Source organism: Acipenser ruthenus, unplaced genomic scaffold (assembly GCF_902713425.1).
Source record: "Acipenser ruthenus unplaced genomic scaffold, fAciRut3.2 maternal haplotype, whole genome shotgun sequence".
Lineage (NCBI taxonomy): Eukaryota > Metazoa > Chordata > Actinopteri > Acipenseriformes > Acipenseridae > Acipenser > Acipenser ruthenus.
The window spans coordinates 1,034-20,253 of record NW_026707804.1 but is presented as its reverse complement, the minus strand read 5'-3'; the positions used below and the strand labels follow the sequence as shown (position 1 = coordinate 20,253).

Below are 19,220 nucleotides of genomic sequence, written 5' to 3'. Positions count from 1 at the left end.
TGGAGAAGAGAGAGAGAGAGAGAGAGAGACAGACGAGAGAGAGAGATACATGACCTGGAGAAGAGAGAGAGATACATGACCTGGAGAAGAGAGAGAAGAGAGATACATGACCTGGAGAAGAGAGAGAGAGAGAGAGATACATGACCTGGAGAAGAGAGAGAGAGAGAGAGAGAGAGATACATGACCTGGAGAAGAGAGAGAGAGAGAGAGAGAGAGATACATGACCTGGAGAAGAGAGAGAGAGAGAGAGAGAGATACATGACCTGAGAAGAGAGAGAGAGAGAGAGAGAGAGATACATGACCTGGAGAAGAGAGAGAGAGAGAGAGAGAGAGATACATGACCTGGAGAAGAGAGAGAGAGAGAGAGAGAGATACATGACCTGGAGAAGAGAGAGAGAGAGAAGAGAGAGATACATGACCTGGAGAAGAGAGAGAGAGAGAGAGAGAGAGAGATACATGACCTGGAGAAGAGAGAGAGAGAGAGAGAGAGAGAGATACATGACCTGGAGAAGAGAGAGAGAGAGAGAGAGAGAGAGATACATGACCTGGAGAAGAGAGAGAGAGAGAGAGAGAGAGAGATACATGACCTGGAGAAGAGAGAGAGAGAGAGAGAGAGAGAGATACATGACTGAGAAGAGAGAGAGAGAGAGAGAGAGATGAGAGAGAGAGAGACTTTTAGAGTGAGCAGTCACAGAAAATATGAGCTCCTGAAAATTTAAAAATTTATGTTTCTTTGTGAAATAAAATGCCAATTTAATAACATAAACATATGTATAGTAGTACTTAAAGTAGTATTTAACGTAATATGAAAAAATAAGAAAAAACATTTTGATTAAATATTATAAAAACACCAAAAGAAGATCAAGACCAAAAGAAAAAAGAACACAGAGGAAAGGGAAGGAAGGAAAGAAGAGAGAATTAAAGGAAGAGAAGAAAAATTAAAAGAAAAGGAAAGAAAGGGAAAAAAGAAAGAGAAAGAAAAGAAAGAAAGGAAGAATGAAATAAGAGGAAAATAAAGGAAGGAAGAAAATCACAGAGCAAAGGGAAGGAAGGAAAGAAGAGAGAATTAAAGGAAGAGAAGAAAAATATTTAAGAGAAAAGGAAAGAAAAGGATAAAGAAAGAGAAAGAAAGAAAAGATAGAAGTAAATAAAAGAGGAAAATAAAGGAAGAAAATTACAGAGGTAGAGGTAAGCGTTTTACACTACCATCATTTTATTTTATAATTTTATAGTAATAAATACAAAAAATAATACAAAAATTAAAAGTTCAGCAGTAGTTTGCTTTTAAAAAAAAAAATAAAATAAAAAAGTTCAGTTTACTTTCAAAAAAGCAGCCGTTGGCAGTGACAGTTGGAAATTGCAACAAAGTGTAGCAGATTCTCCCGGTTGCCATGGAGACGCGTCAGCGTGCAGAGAGCAGGGAGTTCCAGTACCCGGCTGAACTGCGCAGCGCACAGGCCAGGAAGCATCATAAACTGAGCGTGCTGAGAGAGAACCCGGAGTGTCTGTACACAGACTACTCTGGGACAGGAGACAAGAAGATGAGAAGCAACCTCATCTTCTACACTCAACACCTCAATGCCTGGCACACTGCTGTGTGTAAGACGTACAGCAACGTCACAAAAAGAGGGATCTGCCAAGGTAGACAGATCCTCTTAAGAGAAGACTCTGACCCGGACAGCACAGTCCTGAGTATTAATGTCTACCACAGCGGAACTGTGTTGATCCAGGGCAGTGAGGCTAGCCTGACCTCCTTTGAAAAAAAATATAAACAACTAAAAGAGGCAGCAGAGATTGAAAAAACAAACACTACAGCCAACGACCCCGAGAACACCGACCCTGAAGACCCTGAAGATCCTACCTCAGACAGCACAACACCCGACACCAACCTGCCCACCCCCACGACCCCCAGCGACACCCAGCACATGCGGGAGTGCCTGGCCCTGCTGGAGCTGGAGTTTGTGGAGTTCAGAGAACTTACACTGGCCAGGCTCAAGGAAACCAGCATCACCCAGCAGCTCAGAGATGAGGTGAGCCAGCTCAAGAGAGAGAACAGGGTGGCCATCACCGAGCTGACCAGCGAGATGAAGGACCTGCAGCAGGAGAATGCGAACCTAAGGACCCAGCTGACCAGCGTCAAGGAGGAGATGCAGCGCAGAGAGAAAACCACCAACAAGGAGCTGCAGGGATTGAGGGAGCAGCTCCACAGATACACAGCCCCCCCCAACCCTGCTCCCCGTGCTACCACCCCCCGCTACACTCCCACCCCTGCTCCCCCCCCGCTCCCCCCCTATTCCCACCCCCGCTGCCCCCCGCACTCCCACACCGGTCCCATCCCCACCCCCGCTCCCCCCCCCGCTCCCCCCCTATTCCCACCCCCGCTGCCCCCCGCACTCCCACACCGGTCCCATCCCCACCCCCGCTCCCCCCCCGGTCTCCCTCCCACCCCGCTCCCATCCCCACCCCCGCTTCCCCCCCGCTCCCCCTCCCACCCCGCTCCCCCCCCCCACCCCGCTCCCACCCCCATCCCCACCCACACCCACAGCATGCTGGCCAAAAAGAAGACAAACGCAGAAGTGGTCCTCCTCATTGACAGCAACGGGAAATACCTGGACATGAGGAGACTGTTTCCCAGCCGGCGTGTCAGCAACATCCGCTGCACAAACACGGAGCGAGCCCTGCAGCTGCTGAACCGGGACACATTGGGGAGCCCGAGCTGCATCGTCATCCACACCGGCACCAACGACCTGGGCTCCCTGCGCCACGACACTGCCAAGGCCGTGAGAAGGGTGGCTGAGAGAGCCACGCAGGAGTTCCCCGACTCCAGAGTGGTCATCTCCACGCTGCTGCCCCGAGCCGACACCCACCCACACACCATCAACGCTGTGAACGCAGAGATCACCAGAGGCTGCGCTGCGCTGCCTAACGTGCACCTGGCACACCACCCCACAGTGGGGCCCTGGCACCTCTACGACAAGGTGCACCTCAACCAGGAGGGGGTCAAAGTCTTTGCCAAGACCCTGAAGGATGCAGCCATGGGCCGTAGCCCAGCCAGCCCCCCTCGCAGCAGTGCCAGCAGAGGCCAGCGTAGCATGCAGCCCCCCCGCACTGCAGCGCACACATCCCGCCCCCGCAGCACCGTACAGCCGCCCGCCACCCGGCCCCCCACTCGTCCCACTACCGCCAGGATCAGCGACCACCAGCAGCAACTCAGCTATGCTGCAACTCTGTCCCGGCCCACCCCCCCAGCCCCCACCGAACTGGGAGAGATCAAACAGCTCCTCAGCATCCTCTGCTCCAGGCTGCTGAACTGAGACCTGCAACACTCGGGTAGGAAAAAAAAAAAAAAAAAATATTCTACATGTAAATAACTACAAATAAATAAATAAAGTATAAATAAATAAATAATTATTAATACTACTAAAATAATTACTATACTTGTACTTTACTGTTTAAAGGGAACTTAAAATGATAAAAGGTTGTGTTATTGTTAGACATTTTATTTCATTAAGAATAATATTGGTTGGATTACATGAGTTCATTTACTGTTAGCTGTTGGAACATTCAGGGCCTGTATTCCTCTGCTTTTGGGCTGAAGAGCACAGATCCTGAATTTATTAAAAATACAAAAGATGTCGATGTGATAGTTCTGTTGGAGACATGGTGCCGTGCAGACGCGCTCACACACTGCCCCTCAGGCTACAGGGAGGCGATAGTGCCCTCTATTAAACTGAGCACAGTCCGGCGCGGCAGGGACTCAGGGGGGATTATAGTGTGGTACAGAGAGGAGCTGGCCAGCTACATCAGCCCAGTCAAACAGGGCCAAACACACACATGGCTCAAAATTAACAAGGGAATAGCCCAATGTCAAAATGACATATACCTGTGTGCAGCATACACCCCCCCTTCTGAATCCCCCTATTACAACGAAGAGTATTTTAACACCCTCCACACAGAGATCGGCCATTTCCAGGCCCAGGGGAATGTGCTGCTCTGTGGGGATTTCAATGCCAGGACAGGCTCAGAGCCTGACTGTATTAACACCCAGGGAAACAGCCATGTATTTGGACAGACCCCTCTGTACCTCACACCCACCACAATCCAGAGAAACAACCCTGACCGTGCCGTGAACAAAAATGGGAGAGAATTAGTGCATCTCTGTCAAGCCCTAGGTCTGTACATCGTTAATGGCAGGATCAGAGGGGACTCTTTAGGGAGGTTCACGTTTTGCTCAGCTCTTGGGACTAGTGTAGTCGACTATGCCATCACTGACATGGACCCCTCCTTTCTAAGTGCATTCACTGTCAGGCAACAAACCCCTCTATCGGACCACAATCAAATCACTGTGTTCCTGAAAAGAGGAAGTCAGGCAAGCAACACACAAACACAGCCCAGTAAGCTGTACAATCTGAATCAACCATACAGATGGGCTCCAAACAGCACTGAGGAATATATCAAAGCAATCAGTTCCACTGAAATAACTAACACCATTAACACTTTCCTCAACACTCTGTACCAACCTAATATGACAGGACTAAATCTGTCTGTTAATGACCTCAATCAGATATTTGAAAAAGCAGCCATAATGGCAAATATTAAAAAGACCAAAAAGAAGATCAATCGGAAACAAAAACACACACAGTCATGGTTTGATGATGAATGTAAATCAATACGAACAAATCTAAGAAAATTATCTAATCAAAAACACCATCAACCACAAGACACAGACTTACGTCTGAGGTACTGTGAGACTCTAAAACACTACAAACACACCCTCAAACAGAAAAAACAAAAACACACAAACAAAACCCTCACAGACATTGAAAAATCTGTTGACCAAAATCAGTTCTGGGAAATGTGGAACAATTTAAACCCAACAAAACAACAAGAATTGACGATACAAAATGGAACAGTTTGGAAAAATTATTTTGAAAACCTTTATAAAGATATTCAACAAAAAGATCTAACAGATAAACAAAATGAAACTAGAGAAAAACTGAAATTACTTGAACAATCAATTAAAGATAACCAAAACACAATTGATGTTCCAATCACCCTACAGGAATTAACTAAGAAGCTGCAGGCACTGAAAACCAGGAAAGCCTGTGGCCCTGACAGCATCAGCACTGAGATGCTCAAACACAGCAGCCCTAAATTACAGGAGGCAATGCTTAAATTGTTCAACATGGTACTAAGTACTGGTTACTTCCCTGACATCTGGAACCAAGGGCTTATATCCCCAATTCACAAGAGTGGAGACAAATTCGACCCCAACAACTACCGGGGCATCTGTGTGAGCAGTAATCTGGGGAAGGTGTTCTGCAGTATCATCAACGCCCGGATACTGGCCTTCCTTACCGAACACAATGTCCTGAGTAAGAGTCAAATTGGATTCCTACCAAATCACCGCACAACAGATCATATTTACACCCTACACACCCTAATAAACAAACACGTACACCAAAAAAATAAAGGCAAAATTTTCGCCTGCTTCATTGACTTTAAAAAAGCATTTGATTCTATTTGGCATGAAGGTTTATATTACAGAATTCTTCAAAGTGGTGTAGGGGGTAAAATCTATGATATAATAAAATCAATGTACACAGAAAACAAATGTGCAGTCAAAATTGGCAACAAAAGAACTGATTTCTTCACTCAGGGGCGGGGGGTGAGGCAGGGCTGCAGTCTGAGTCCAACACTGTTCAATATTTATATTAACGAGTTGGCTACGATGTTGGAGCAGTCTGCAGACCCCGGCCTTACTCTACACAACACCGAAGTCAAGTTCCTGCTCTATGCAGATGACCTGGTCCTGCTGTCGCCCACAGAGCAGGGGCTGCAGCGGAGCCTGGCACTGCTGGAGCAGTACTGTCAGACCTGGGCCCTGGCAGTAAACTTTAAAAAGACCAAAATAATGATTTTTCAAAAAAAGGCCAGAACTCAGGGAAACAGATACCATTTCACCCTAAACAACACTACACTAGAACACACCTCAGACTACACGTACCTGGGCCTGACTATCAGTGCGTCAGGGAGCTTTAACCTAGCAGTGAATGCACTAAAGGAAAAAGCCAGAAGAGCTTTCTATGCCATCAGAAGAAGATTCTATAAAATCAATATTCCTATCAAAATATGGCTAAAATTAATTGACAGTGTCATCCAGCCCATTGCGCTGTATGGAAGTGAGGTATGGGGTCCACTCAGTCAACAAGACTACACTAAATGGGACAAACACCCAATCGAAACCCTGCATGCTGAACTCTACAAAAACATCCTACAGGTGCAAAGAAAAACACCAAATCATGCATGCAGGGCAGAATTAGGCCGTTACCCAACACTCATAAATATAAAGAAAAGAGCACTAAAGTTTTGGATGCACCTAAAGAAAAGTGAATCAGACTCCCTCCAGTATGAGGCCATGCAAACCCAAGAGCTCAGCCCTGAAAAGAGTCCTCTAAGCCAGCTGGCCCTGAAGCTCACTGCACTGAACCCAACTAATAATACTAAAACAAACCAGCTTCAGGGCAGCACTGCTTACCAGCCCCCAATCAGAGTCAACCAAATTATAAAACTAACCAAAAACTGCTATCTGAAACATTGGGACACAGAAACAAAATCTCAAAATAAACTGGATTGTTATCGGGCCCTAAAAAGAGATTACACTCTGGCAGAGTATCTCTCTACTGTCAGAGATACAAAGCAGAGGCAGATCCTGACCAAGTACAGGCTCAGTGACCACAGCCTGGCCATTGAAAAAGGCCGTCACCGGCAGACCTGGCTTCCTAAAGAAGAAAGGCTCTGTGGTCACTGTGAGACAGGAGAGGTTGAGACAGAGATGCACTTCCTTCTTCAATGTAAGAAATACTCGGAAAATAGACAAACTTATTTTAAAAAATTTGCAAATTCCCTCCCAAACTTCCCAAACATGACCAACCCTGAAAAAGTCCCAATCCTCCTGGGAGAGGAGAGAAGCACAGCCCAACTAGCAGCCCAGTATGTGTCTGCATGTCACAGATTGAGGGACACACAATGAGAGCTCTGCACAGAGACACACACACACTTATGTATATACAGTATGTATGTTGTTGTGTATGTAGGCATGTATGTATTAGGTAAATGCTTATTGTCCTGATACATGTTTATTGTTAGTAGTGATATGTGTTTTTTTTTTTTTTTTTTGGTTTTGTTTTTTTTACTGTACTTTATAAATCAGTTTGTTTATATATATGTATTCATGATGCATTGTATATATACATGTCTGTATTGTATAATTGCTTTGGCAACACCTGCTATTGTAAGTCATGCCAATAAAGCACCATTGAATTGAATTGAATTGAATTGAGATACATGACCTGGAGAAGAGAGAGAGAGAGAGAGAGAGATACATGACCTGGAGAAGAGAGAGAGAGAGAGAGAGAGAGAGAGAGAGAGAGAGAGAGAGAGATACATGACCTGGAGAAGAGAGAGAGAGAGAGAGAGATACATGACCTGGAGAAGAGAGAGAGAGAGGAGATACATGACCTGGAGAAGAGAGAGAGAGAGAGGAGATACATGACCTGGAGAAGAGAGAGGAGATACATGACCTGGAGGAGAGGGAGAGAGAGGAGGGGAGAGGTGGAGGGGGAGGAGAGAGGAGAGAGAGACACACAGACACACCTTCCCTGAAGACTGGATCCCCTTGATCATGGCCAGGCACACGATGGTCCAGGCAGCCAGCAGACACCCTGTCATCACAGGGTTAAAGGTCAAGGGGTCCTCGATGGAGTCTGTGATGTCAAGAGCCTTGCGGTACCAGAAATACGTGGTGGGAGAAGAGAGAGAACACTCGAGAACTGAGAGAGAGGAGAGAGGGGAGGAGAGGAGAGAGAGGAGGAGAGAGGAGAGGAGAGGAGAGGAGAAAGGAGAGAGGAGGGGGAGAGAGGAGAGAGAGAGAGAGGGAGAGAGGAGAGAGGAGAGAGGGAGAGAGGAGAGAGAGATTCAGCATCAGTAATGTGGCTAGGGAACCATTGGTAACCCATCCCAGCCCCTTTTAAAGAACTACAGCTCCCAGAATCCCTCAGTGATACAGGTAGTGCAGAGGCATGCTGGGAGCTGTAGTTTCCATTGCGATTCCCCCTCTCCGCTCACCTGCAATGCTCTGGTTGGCCACAGTGGGGCAGGATTCCCAGGGCAGGGGGTACTGGAAGGAGTTTCCCAGATAGAAGAGACTCCAGGCAATGATCACATTGTAATAGAGAGCAACGAAGAAACAGACCTGAGAGAGGAGAGAGGAGAGGAGAGAAGATAGAGGAGAGAGTGTGAGAGGAGCAAGAGAGGGGAGAGGAGAGGAGGAGAGGAGAGAGAGGAGAGAGGAGAGGAGAGAAGAGGAGGAGAGGGGAGAGAGGAGAGAAGAGAGATGAGAGAGGAGAGGAGAGAGGAGAGGAGAGAGATGAGAGAGAGGAGAGAGAGAGGAGAGAGGAGAGAGGAGGGGAGGAGAGGAGAGAGAGGAGAGAGGAGAGGAGAGGGGAGAGAGGAGAGAGGAAAGGAGGAGAGGAGAGAGGAGAGAGAGAGGAGAGAAGAGAGAGGAGAGAAGAGAGGAGAGAAGAGAGAAGAGAGAGAGAGTGTGAGAGGAGCAAGAGAGGGGAGAGGAGAGGAGGAAGGAGAGAGGAGAGGAGAGAGGAGAGAGAGAGGAGAGAAGAGAGATGAGAGGAGAGGAGAGGAGAGAAGAGGAGGAGAGGAGAGAGATGAGAGAGGAGAGGAGAGAAGAGGAGGAGAGGAGAGAGATGAGAGAGATGAGAGAGGAGAGGAGAGAGGAGAGAGAGAGGAGGAGAGGAGGAGAGAGAGGAGGAGAGGAGGAGAGGAGGAGAGGAGAGAGGAGAAGAGAGGAGAGAAGAGGAGGAGAGGAGAGAGATGATAGAGGAGGAGAGGGGAGAGGAGAGAGAGGAGAGAGAGAATAAAAAAGTATGGAAAAATACAGATTAAAATAAATAATAATAATAATAATAATAATAATAATAATAATAATAATAATAATAATAAGAACAGTGCAGTGCGATGCAGTGCAGCTCAGGGCTGCTGTGTTTGAGGGTTGAGTGGGGGACGGAGGGGGGGTGATGCTGGGACGCCAGAATCACCGTCGAGCCCTCTTGAGGTGTCGTGGGCTAGTCGACGAAACACCGAGGATGGAAGGTGCCCACTTGAAGACCCCAGAGATGTACCCTACTCAGCTCAATCCAGACGGTTGTCATGCTGATGCGCTGGGGAGACCGCACTGTGGTTGATCCCCGGAGCCAGCATCACAGCCGTTGTGTGTGCTGATGCGCCAGGGAGGAAAAATAAGCTGATCCCTGGAGCCAGCATTACACTTCAGCCATCAACACCAGACAGAAGGATATCTACATCATCAGATGGATGGAGACGCAGATGGATCACATTAGTTTACTGTGAAGCTACGTCTTAGTTGGTGCTTATCTTGGCGAGAGCCGAGTTCAAACCAGCATGACGTTTGAACATCTGCTCTCGTGTAATGGAGATCAGTGGAGCGCAGGGCTGCTGTGTTTGAGACTCTCAGTCCTGATGCTGGCAGGGCTGCAGGATGTTCTGTGTCTGAGCGTTCGGAGCCTCACTTGACTCTTGCAGGGCGATTTTGGGGGGGGTGGGGGGGTGGGGTCCTCGTGGCTGTTGCTTGTTTTTAATTGTCGAGGATTTGTAATTCGTTTGTGTTTCAATCTGAACTCTTTCTGGAGGAAGATGTCTTCAAAGTATTCTTTTCCAAACAGCTCCATCTTAGCCAGCTCCTTGTTTTGCTGTGTTCTTCAGGTTCGGTGAGAGTCTTGTGTTTGTGTTTGTGTGGGTGTGTTCTGTTTCAGGGCGTGTTTCTCTTGTTTGAAGTTCGCACGGCCCTGCCGGTGTGAATCAGGCTGTCTGCTTCACGATGTTTCTCATTAGATCATTGCCTTTGTATTTTTCCTTGTAGTTTTTCATCATCAAACCGTTTCTCTTTGGGTTTCTGATGTTTCATTTTTTGAGGTTTGTGTTAACTGCTGCTATTTTAAATATTTAAAGATGTATGCCTGTCTTGTTATGTTGGTGTTGTGTTATATTGACAGTATTAATCAGGTTAGTGATTTGGGTGGAACATTGCTTTGGTAAATCTGTCTGTGCTGTTTGCTGCCCATCTGTATGTCAGTGACGGCATAGTCTCTCTCTCTCTCTCTCTCTCTCTCTCTCTCTCTCTCTCTCCTCTCCTCTCCTCTCTCTCTCCCCCTCCCCTCTCTCCCCTCTCCCCCTCTCCTCTCCTCTCTCCCCTCTCTCTCCTCTCTCCCCTCTCTCCCCTCTCTCCTCTCTCTCTCTCTCTCTCTCTCTCTCTCCTCCCTCTCTCTCTCTCTCCTCTCCTCTCTCCTCTCTCTCTCTCCTCTCCTCTCCTCTCTCTCTCTCTCTCTCTCCCCTCTCCTCTCTCTCTCTCTCTCTCTCTCTCTCACCACACAGCTGGCATATCCAATCCCAGTCAGTCGGGGGTGGATGTGCTTCCAGACTCCGATGCTTCCCTGCCGGATACTCTGTCCCGCCGCCAACTCCAGGAAGAACAGCGGGATCCCGATAATCACGAGGAGCAGAAAATACAGCAGCAGAAACGCACCTGAGAGAGGAGAGGAGAGAGGACAGTGTTAGTGTGCAGTGCACAGCGTGTGTCTCTCCTCTCCTCTCGTGTGTGTGTGTCTCTCCTCTCCTCTCTCGTGTGTCTCTCCTCTCCTCTCTCGTGTGTGTCTCTCCTCTCCTCTCTCGTGTGTGTCTCTCCTCTCCTCTCTCGTGTGTGTCTCTCCTCTCCTCTCTCGTGTGTGTCTCTCCTCTCCTCTCTCATGTGTCTCTCCTCTCTCGTGTGTGTCTCTCCTCTCCTCTCTCGTGTGTCTCTCCTCTCCTCTCCTCTCTCGTGTGTCTCTCCTCTCCTCTCTCGTGTGTCTCTCCTCTCCTCTCTCGTGTGTCCCTCCTCTCCTGTGTGTGTCTCTCCTCTCCTCTCCTCTCTTGTGTGTGTCTCTCCTCTCCTCTCTCGTGTGTCTCTCCTCTCCTCTCTCGTGTGTCCCTCCTCTCCTGTGTGTGTCTCTCCTCTCCTCTCTCGTGTGTCTCTCCTCTCCTCTCTCGTGTGTGTCTCTCCTCTCCTCTCTCGTGTGTGTCTCTCCTCTCCTCTCTCGTGTGTCTCTCCTCTCCTCTCCTCTCTCGTGTGTGTCTCTCCTCTCCTCTCTCGTGTGTGTCTCTCCTCTCCTCTCTCGTGTGTCTCTCCTCTCCTCTCCTCTCTCGTGTGTGTCTCTCCTCTCCTCTCTCGTGTGTGTCTCTCCTCTCCTCTCCTCTCTCGTGTGTGTCTCTCCTCTCCTCTCTCGTGTGTGTCTCTCCTCTCCTCTCTCGTGTGTGTCTCTCCTCTCCTCTCCCGTGTGTGTCTCTCCTCTCTCGTGTGTGTCTCTCCTCTCCTCTCCTCTCTCGTGTGTCTCTCCTCTCCTCTCTCGTATGTGTCTCTCCTCTCCTCTCTCGTGTGTGTCTCTCCTCTCCTCTCTCGTGTGTGTCTCTCCTCTCTCGTGTGTGTCTCTCCTCTCCTCTCTCGTGTGTGTCTCTCCTCTCCTCTCCTCTCCTCTCTCGTGTCTCTCTCCTCTCCTCTCCTCTCCCGTGTGTCTCTCCTCTCCTCTCCTCTCTCGTGTGTGTCTCTCCTCTCCTCTCCTCTCTCGTGTGTGTCTCTCCTCTCCTCTCCTCTCTCGTGTGTGTCTCTCCTTTCCTCTCCTCTCTCGTGTGTCTCTCCTCTCCTCTCCTGTGTGTGTCTCTCCTCTCCTCTCTCGTGTGTCTCTCCTCTCCTCTCTCGTGTGTGTCTCTCCTCTCCTCTCTCGTGTGTGTCTCTCCTCTCTCGTGTGTGTCTCTCCTCTCCTCTCCTCTCTCGTGTGTGTCTCTCCTCTCCTCTCCTCTCCCGTGTGTGTCTCTCCTTTCCTCTCTCGTGTGTGTCTCTCCTCTCCTCTCTCGTGTGTGTCTCTCCTCTCCTCTCCTCTCTCCCGTGTGTCTCTCCTCTCCTCTCTCGTGTGTGTCTCTCCTCTCCTCTCCTCTCTCGTGTGTGTCTCTCCTCTCCTCTCCTCTCTCGTGTGTGTCTCTCCTCTCCTCTCTCATGTGTGTCTCTCCTCTCCTCTCTCGTGTGTGTCTCTCCTCTCCTCTCTCGTGTGTGTCTCGTCTCTCCTCTCCTCTCTCGTGTGTGTCTCTCCTCTCCTCTCCTCTCTCGTGTGTGTCTCTCCTCTCTCGTGTGTGTCTCTCCTCTCCTCTCCTCTCTCGTGTGTCTCTCCTCTCCTCTCCTCTCTCGTGTGTGTCTCTCCTCTCCTCTCCTCTCTCGTGTGTGTCTCTCCTCTCCTCTCCTCTCTCGTGTGTGTCTCTCCTCTCTCGTGTGTGTCTCTCCTCTCCTCTCTCGTGTGTGTCTCTCCTCTCCTCTCCTCTCTCGTGTGTGTCTCTCCTCTCCTCTCTCGTGTGTGTCTCTCCTCTCCTCTCCTCTCCTCTCGTGTGTGTCTCTCCTCTCCTCTCCTCTCCTCTCTCGTGTGTGTCTCTCCTCTCCTCTCCTCTCCTCTCTCGTGTGTGTCTCTCCTCTCCTCTCCTCTCTCGTGTGTGTCTCTCCTCTCCTCTCTCGTGTGTGTCTCTCCTCTCCTCTCCTCTCTCGTGTGTGTCTCTCCTCTCCTCTCCTGTGTGTGTCTCTCCTCTCCTCTCCTCTCCTCTCTCGTGTGTGTCTCTCCTCTCCTCTCCTCTCTCGTGTGTCTCTCCTCTCCTCTCCTCTCTCGTGTGTCTCTCCTCTCCTCTCCTCTCTCGTGTGTCTCTCCTCTCCTCTCCTCTCTCGTGTGTGCCTCCTCTCCTCTCTCGTGTGTGTCTCTCCTCTCCTCTCTCGTGTGTGTCTCTCCTCTCCTCTCCTCTCTCGTGTGTGTCTCTCCTCTCTCGTGTGTGTCTCTCCTCTCCTCTCCTCTCTCGTGTGTGTCTCTCCTCTCCTCTCCTCTCTCGTGTGTGTCTCTCCTCTCCTCTCCTCTCTCGTGTGTGTCCCCTCCTCTCCTCTCCTCTCTCGTGTGTGTCTCTCCTCTCCTCTCCTCTCCTCTCTCGTGTGTGTCTCTCCTCTCCTCTCCTCTCTCGTGTGTGTCTCTCAGTCTCACCTCCTCCGTTCTGGTGGCACAGGTAAGGAAACCTCCAAACGTTCCCGAGTCCCACTGAGAAGCCCACCTGTGCCAGGATGTACTGGATCTTCGAACCCCAGACCGGCCTCTCATCCGCGGGGCAGGGGGGTGGCGCGGGGGGGGTCCCGGGAGGGGACAGGAGCCCCTCCACGTCGTCAACGTTGACATCCAGGGCAAGAGGGGGCTTCTCCATCAGAGAGGGGGGGCTGCGAGGGAGAGATCAAAACTGAGTCAAGCAGACCAGCGTTTGGGCTCCAGTGCCTTCATCAGCGTTACTGAAACTAAACTGAGAGAGAGAGGGAGGGAGGGAGGGAGAGATCAAGAGAGAGAGAGAGAGAGAGAGAGGAAGGGTGGAGAGGAAAATGTCAACAATCTGTCCTTTAGAATGACTTTGGTCTTAATCTAATCTAGAAACTGAAACGCTGTGTACTTTACAAGGGCAAGACCAGCCCTGATTCACACAGCAGCTCCCCTGAGTTTCAATCTGCATAGTTTTCTATATTATACAGCAGTGACTCCAGCCCTGATTCACACAGCAGCTCTCCTGAGTTTCAATCTGCATAGTTTTCTATATTATACAGCAGTGACTCCAGCCCTGATTCACACAGCAGCTCTCCTGAGTTTCAATCTGCATAGTTTTCTATATTATACAGCAGTGACTCTGAAAGTTGGTACAGAATTATTTCTCGAGGAATCGGAGACGGGTTCGAACCATTTCAAACATAATGGGGGAGGTGGGGGAACACCCCCCTTTTCTATACAAAATAGAACAAGCTGCTTTTGTGTGCTGGATTCCAGGCTGAAGCCCAAGAGCTTCTGAAACTGAATAAAACAAGAAACAAGAGAGAGAGAGAGAGGAGAGAGAGAGAGAGGGAGAGAGAGAGAGAGAGGGAGAAGAGAGAGAAGAAAGAGAGAGAGAGAGAGACACACACACACAGACACCACACACACACCAGTCCAGTTTCAGATTGAATAAGGACGTGTTTGATTAGTCAGTATATATTCTCATGATAAGTGTGTCACCTTCTTGGAGAGGTTTCTGTGTTAGCGCCTGACTCACACACACACAGCCTAAAATAACTGCCAGCCCCTCCCTCGCAGCAACCAATCACAACGCTGCTACCTGAACACACCCCCCCTATCCTCCAATAACATCACCCCACAGGCAACCACATTCTCACACCTCTATAGGGAAGCATTGTAAAGCACAGAGAGGTGTGGTAAAGCATAGGGAAGCATTGTAAAGCACAGAGAGGTCTGGTAAAGCATAGGGAAGCATTGTAAAGCACAGAGAGGTCTGGTAAAGCATAGGGAAGCATTGTAAAGCACAGAGAGGTCTGGTAAAGCATAGGGAAGCATTGTAAAGCACAGAGAGGTCTGGTAAAGCATAGGGAAGCATTGTAAAGCACAGAGAGGTCTGGTAAAGCATAGGGAAGCATTGTAAAGCACAGAGAGGTCTGGTAAAGCATAGGGAAGCATTGTAAAGCACAGAGAGGTCTGGGTAAAGCACAGGGAAGCATTGTAAAGCACAGAGAGGTGTGGTAAAGCATAGGGAAGCATTGTAAAGCACAGAGAGGTCTGGTAAAGCATAGGGAAGCATTGTAAAGCACAGAGAGGTCTGGTAAAGCATAGGGAAGCATTGTAAAGCACAGGGAGGTCTGGTAAAGCATAGGGAAGCATTGTAAAGCACAGAGAGGTGTGGTAAAGCATAGGGAAGCATTGTAAAGCACAGAGAGGTCTGGTAAAGCATAGGGAAGCATTGTAAAGCACAGAGAGGTCCTGGTAAAGCATAGGGAAGCATTGTAAAGCACAGAGAGGTCTGGTAAAGCATAGGGAAGCATTGTAAAGCACAGAGAGGTCTGGTAAAGCATAGGGAAGCATTGTAAAGCACAGAGAGGTCTGGTAAAGCATAGGGAAGCATTGTAAAGCACAGAGAGGTCTGGTAAAGCATAGGGAAGCATTGTAAAGCACAGAGAGGTCTGGTAAAGCATAGGGAAGCATTGTAAAGCACAGAGAGGTCTGGTAAAGCATAGGGAAGCATTGTAAAGCACAGACCTATTAAAAGTGCATAGCGATCCACAGCTTACATCATCAAGTCACAGTACAATTTATATAATATAAACATGCAACAACAATAATAATAATAATAATAATAATAATAATAATAATAATAATAATAATAATTATTCCTATCTATAGTTGATCTCTTTCTCAGTTTGACACGACGCGTCACAGGCACCGGAAACACACAGCTTAGAAGGAAACCTACCCAACAACTGGCGTGACGGGCTCTTGAGACGCACCGTTTATACCCGCTCTCCTCTGAGCGTCTCTCTCCTCTCCTTTCTGTCCTCCCCTGTCTCTCTCTCTCTCTGTCTCTCCTCTCCTGTCTCTCTCACGTTAACATAATGAAAGTGTGCCAGAGAAAGACACGTGCGACAATACAGAACAATGCTTCCTCTCTTCTCTCCGCCCCTCCCTCCATCCCCCTCCTCTCTCTCTCTCTCTCTCTCTCTCTCTCTCTCTCCCCCCGTGTGTTATTACATTAACCCTAAACCTACCAACGCAATATTTATTCAAAAAATATACACCAATGCGCTACAATTTATAGTGTTTGAATATTTAGGAAGTGTTAAAATGACGCATTTACAACACGCCTCTACACACACACACACACATTAAAATAACCGGGAGAGACGACGCCAGTTTAAATACATTTTAAAAGAAAAAGCGCCGAGAAACGGCACCGTCCTGACAGGAGCGCGCGGCGCTGAACGGGTTAACAGATCCCGGCAGCGTCTCCGGATACAGAAGATCCGCTCGCCGTGACGTCACGATGACGCGCGTTTAGAGACGCCATCTTGCCTAGGGAAGGGAGTTTCCGCGCCAGGTTTGCGCGGCGATCTCGATTATCTCGATATTTATTTTTAAAATCTAAAGGTTAGCAGCGTGTGACGCCTGGCGAAATACAAACCGCAGTCACGCGGTTTTACGACGTGCTAGGACAGTATGTTCTGTTTAGGACGCGCCAAGTCTATGAAAACTAACCGGACCCGTTTCTTGTTCCAGTTAAACCAGTCAGGTTCATTAATTCCACACGGCGGCGCTCTGCTGTCTGTTGAGCCGCTGGAAAACTGTCCAGAAATCCGCAGAACACAAGAAAGTTTACAAACGAGAGGAGACCCCATTCAGCCCGTCTTGCTCGTTTGGTTGTTAGTAGCTTATTGATCCCAGAATCTCATCAAGCAGCTTCTTGAAGGATCCAGGGTGTCAGCTTCAACAACATTACTGGGGAGTTGGTTCCAGACCCTCACAACTCTCTGTGTAAAAAAGCGCCTCCTATTTTCTGTTCTGAATGCCCCTTATCTAATCTCCATTTGTGACCCCTGGTCCTTGTTTCTTTTTTCAGGTCGAAAAAGTCCCCTGGGTCGACATTGTCAATACCTTTTAGGATTTTGAATGCTTGAATCAGATCGTCGCGTAGTCTTCTGTGTTCAAGACTGAATAGATTCAATTCTTTTAGCCTGTCTGCATACGACATGCCTTTTAAACCCGGGATAATTCTGGTTGCTCTTCTTTGCACTCTTTCTAGAGCAGCAATATCCTTTTTTGTAACGAGGTGACCAGAACTGAACACAATATTTTAGGTGAGGTCTTACTAATGCCATTGTAAAGTTTCAACATGACTTCCCTGATTTAAATTCAACACTTCTCACAATATATCCGAGCATCTTGTTGGCCTTTTATTTAAAGCATTGACTTGAGAAGACTTGGGGGCGTTTCCAAGCGCGATTCACATTTTCCTAGCAAAACGAACACAGGAAAAACCAAAACCACACCGCTTCCTGTTTATAACGGTTAATTTATGCAAAACTCTTACTAAACTCAGCGCGTCACAGACTCGGAATATGAAGATCTTGAGCGGCGCCTCCGTGCGTCGCTTTGAACAAACCGCCAGCCACACAAATACATATTATAAGGTAATATCACGTGATCGTTATTGTCAAAGCGCTGGATTGGTATTTCTAGATCGATAACTTTTTTAAAAAAAAAAATATAGCTATGGTAGTTTTATGGTATATTTATGCCTATTAAAAAGAAACGGTAGCGAGGGGAGCCACGTCACTGAAGCGCGTTTGCCGTACAGGTCTGTGGGGACGCCATCTTCCGTACGGCAAGGATTTATCGCGGCTCCTTCAGTTTCCTGTAAAAGGATTCATTAGCGTCGTGTGGTGTTGAAAAGGAGCGAGGAAAATACGAAATCTATCTAGCTATCGATATCTATATCTATATAGCTATGTATTAGATGCCTATATATCTAGATAGGGCAGCAGTGTGGCGTAGTGGTTAGGGCTCTGGACTCTTAACTGGAGGGTCGTGGGTTCAATCCCAGGTGGGGGGACACTGCTGCTGTATTCTTGAGCAAGGTACTTTACCTAGATTGCTCCAGTAAAAAAACCCAACTGTATAAATGGGGAATTGTATGTAAAAAAACAATGTGATATCTTGTAACAATTTCAGTTCAGTTTGACGCTACAATATAATCCCTTCTTCTTGGTGTCTGTGTTAGTTTACTACATTCTGAAAAGAGTTTAGTTTCATTAAAGCTGCAGACAGACAGACAGACAGACACACGGAGCCCCACATTCCCACACTACTATATAATCACTCTCTCTCAATGAAACACACACACACACACGTGACTCGCCTCACACCGAGGCTGTGTCAAAGTCACCGCAGTCCTCGATTCAACCCCATGACCCTCTCTGTGCTTTACTGCTGAATTTACTGCAGTATACCGCAGCAGTACACTTTGAGAAGGAGGCTGGTTCATTATCCTCTCTGTGCTTTACTGCGCTGTGCTGTGATTATACTGCAGGATACTGCAGCAGTCCTCGTTTTAAAGAGCTCCATTTTAAAGGCTTGTTTCTCAGCTTGAAATCCCCACACGCACCCACGCACCCACGCACGTCTATTATGATATTATGATCATATATGGATATTAAGAAATGAAAGCGGGTTCTTACCTCGGTGTGCAGATCGCTGCCGGGGCCCGGCTCTGGAGTCGAAGCTGCCCTCGGTGATAATAATAATAATAATAATAATAATAATAATAATTACTATATCTGTTTAATTGCCCTGCACTAAAAACAGCGCTACTCCACGTCTAGTATTTACTATAGAAGCCCAGCGCCACGTGGCGCGGCTGGCAGACTCGCCTGTCAATCGCAGGCTCCTTGGGAACGCCCACGACGCGCTCATTGGCCGCGGTGGAGTTCTAAAACACCGCCCTCTCCCGAGAGAGAGAGAGAGAGAGAGAGAGAGAGAGAGAGAGAGAGAGAGAGAGAGAGAGATGGCGGAGCTATCGAAGGCTATATCTTGGAAACAGCTTGTCCGAATTTGTTTAATTTTTACACAGGCACTGTGATACGTATATTATCAGTAACGTTTCTTTATAAGTGTGTACCATTCAGATCCTGTTAATAAAGCTAATAAGAGGTGAGAGAATGGATTTTAAAGATGGTCAGCGCTCCTTTAAAGGGAGGGGTCAGTGATCCTGTTAATAAAGCTAATAAGAGGTGAGAGAATGGATTTTAAAGATGGTCAGCGCTCCTTTAAAGGGAGGGGCCGGTGATCCTGTTACTAAAGCTAATAAGAGGTGAGAGAATGGATTTTAAAGATGGTCAGCGCTTTAAAGGGAGGGGCCAGCGATCCTGTTAATAAAGCTAATAAGAGGTGAGAGAATGGATTTTAAAGATGGTCAGCGCTCCTTTAAAGGGAGGGGCCAGTGATCCTGTTAATAAAGCTAATAAGAGGTGAGAGAATGGATTTTAAAGATGGTCAGCGCTCCTTTAAAGGGAGGAGCCAGTGATCCTGTTAATAAAGCTAATAAGAGGCGAGAGAATGGATTTTAAAGATGGTCAGCACTCCTTTAAAGGGAGGGGTCAGCGATCCTGTTAATAAAGCTAATAAGAGGTGAGAGAATGGATTTTAAAGATGGTCAGCGCTCCTTTAAAGGGAGGGGCCAGTGATCCTGTTTATAAAGCTAATAAGAGGTGAGAGAAT

General features: G+C 48.0%; 1 protein-coding gene across 6 annotated transcripts; it reads right to left on the bottom strand.

The window, feature by feature from the left end:
* Positions 1 to 5,927: 5,927 nt before the first annotated feature.
* On the bottom strand, positions 5,928 to 18,379 carry LOC131728358 (sodium-dependent neutral amino acid transporter SLC6A17-like). 6 transcript variants are annotated; one of them, XM_059019371.1, is made up of 6 exons: positions 18,182 to 18,379; positions 13,134 to 13,440; positions 10,461 to 10,618; positions 8,128 to 8,254; positions 7,657 to 7,832; positions 5,928 to 7,390 (listed from the first exon to the last, which is right to left on the bottom strand). In XM_059019371.1, exons 2-6 carry the CDS (start codon positions 13,345 to 13,347, stop codon positions 7,193 to 7,195), a joined length of 873 nt encoding a protein of 290 aa, XP_058875354.1. In that variant the 5' UTR covers positions 13,348 to 13,440; positions 18,182 to 18,379; the 3' UTR covers positions 5,928 to 7,192. The 6 variants fall into 6 exon arrangements, with proteins under 6 accessions (XP_058875354.1, XP_058875356.1, XP_058875352.1 ...); XM_059019373.1 differs by having other exon boundaries at positions 13,134 to 13,360; XM_059019369.1 differs by lacking the exon at positions 18,182 to 18,379 and adding an exon at positions 15,424 to 15,646.
* Positions 18,380 to 19,220: the final 841 nt, after the last annotated feature.

Coding starts and splice junctions, on each gene's coding strand:
- LOC131728358 (XM_059019371.1), bottom strand. CDS start 13,347: ATGGAGAAGCCCCCTCTTGCCCTGGATGTCAACGTTGACGACGTGGAG. Junction 10,619..13,133: donor GTGCCACCAGAACGGAGGAG/GTGAGACTGAGA, acceptor CTCCTCTCTCAG/GTGCGTTTCTGCTGCTGTAT. Junction 7,391..7,656: donor GGATCCAGTCTTCAGGGAAG/GTGTGTCTGTGT, acceptor TCTCTTCTCCAG/GTCATGTATCTCTCTCTCTC.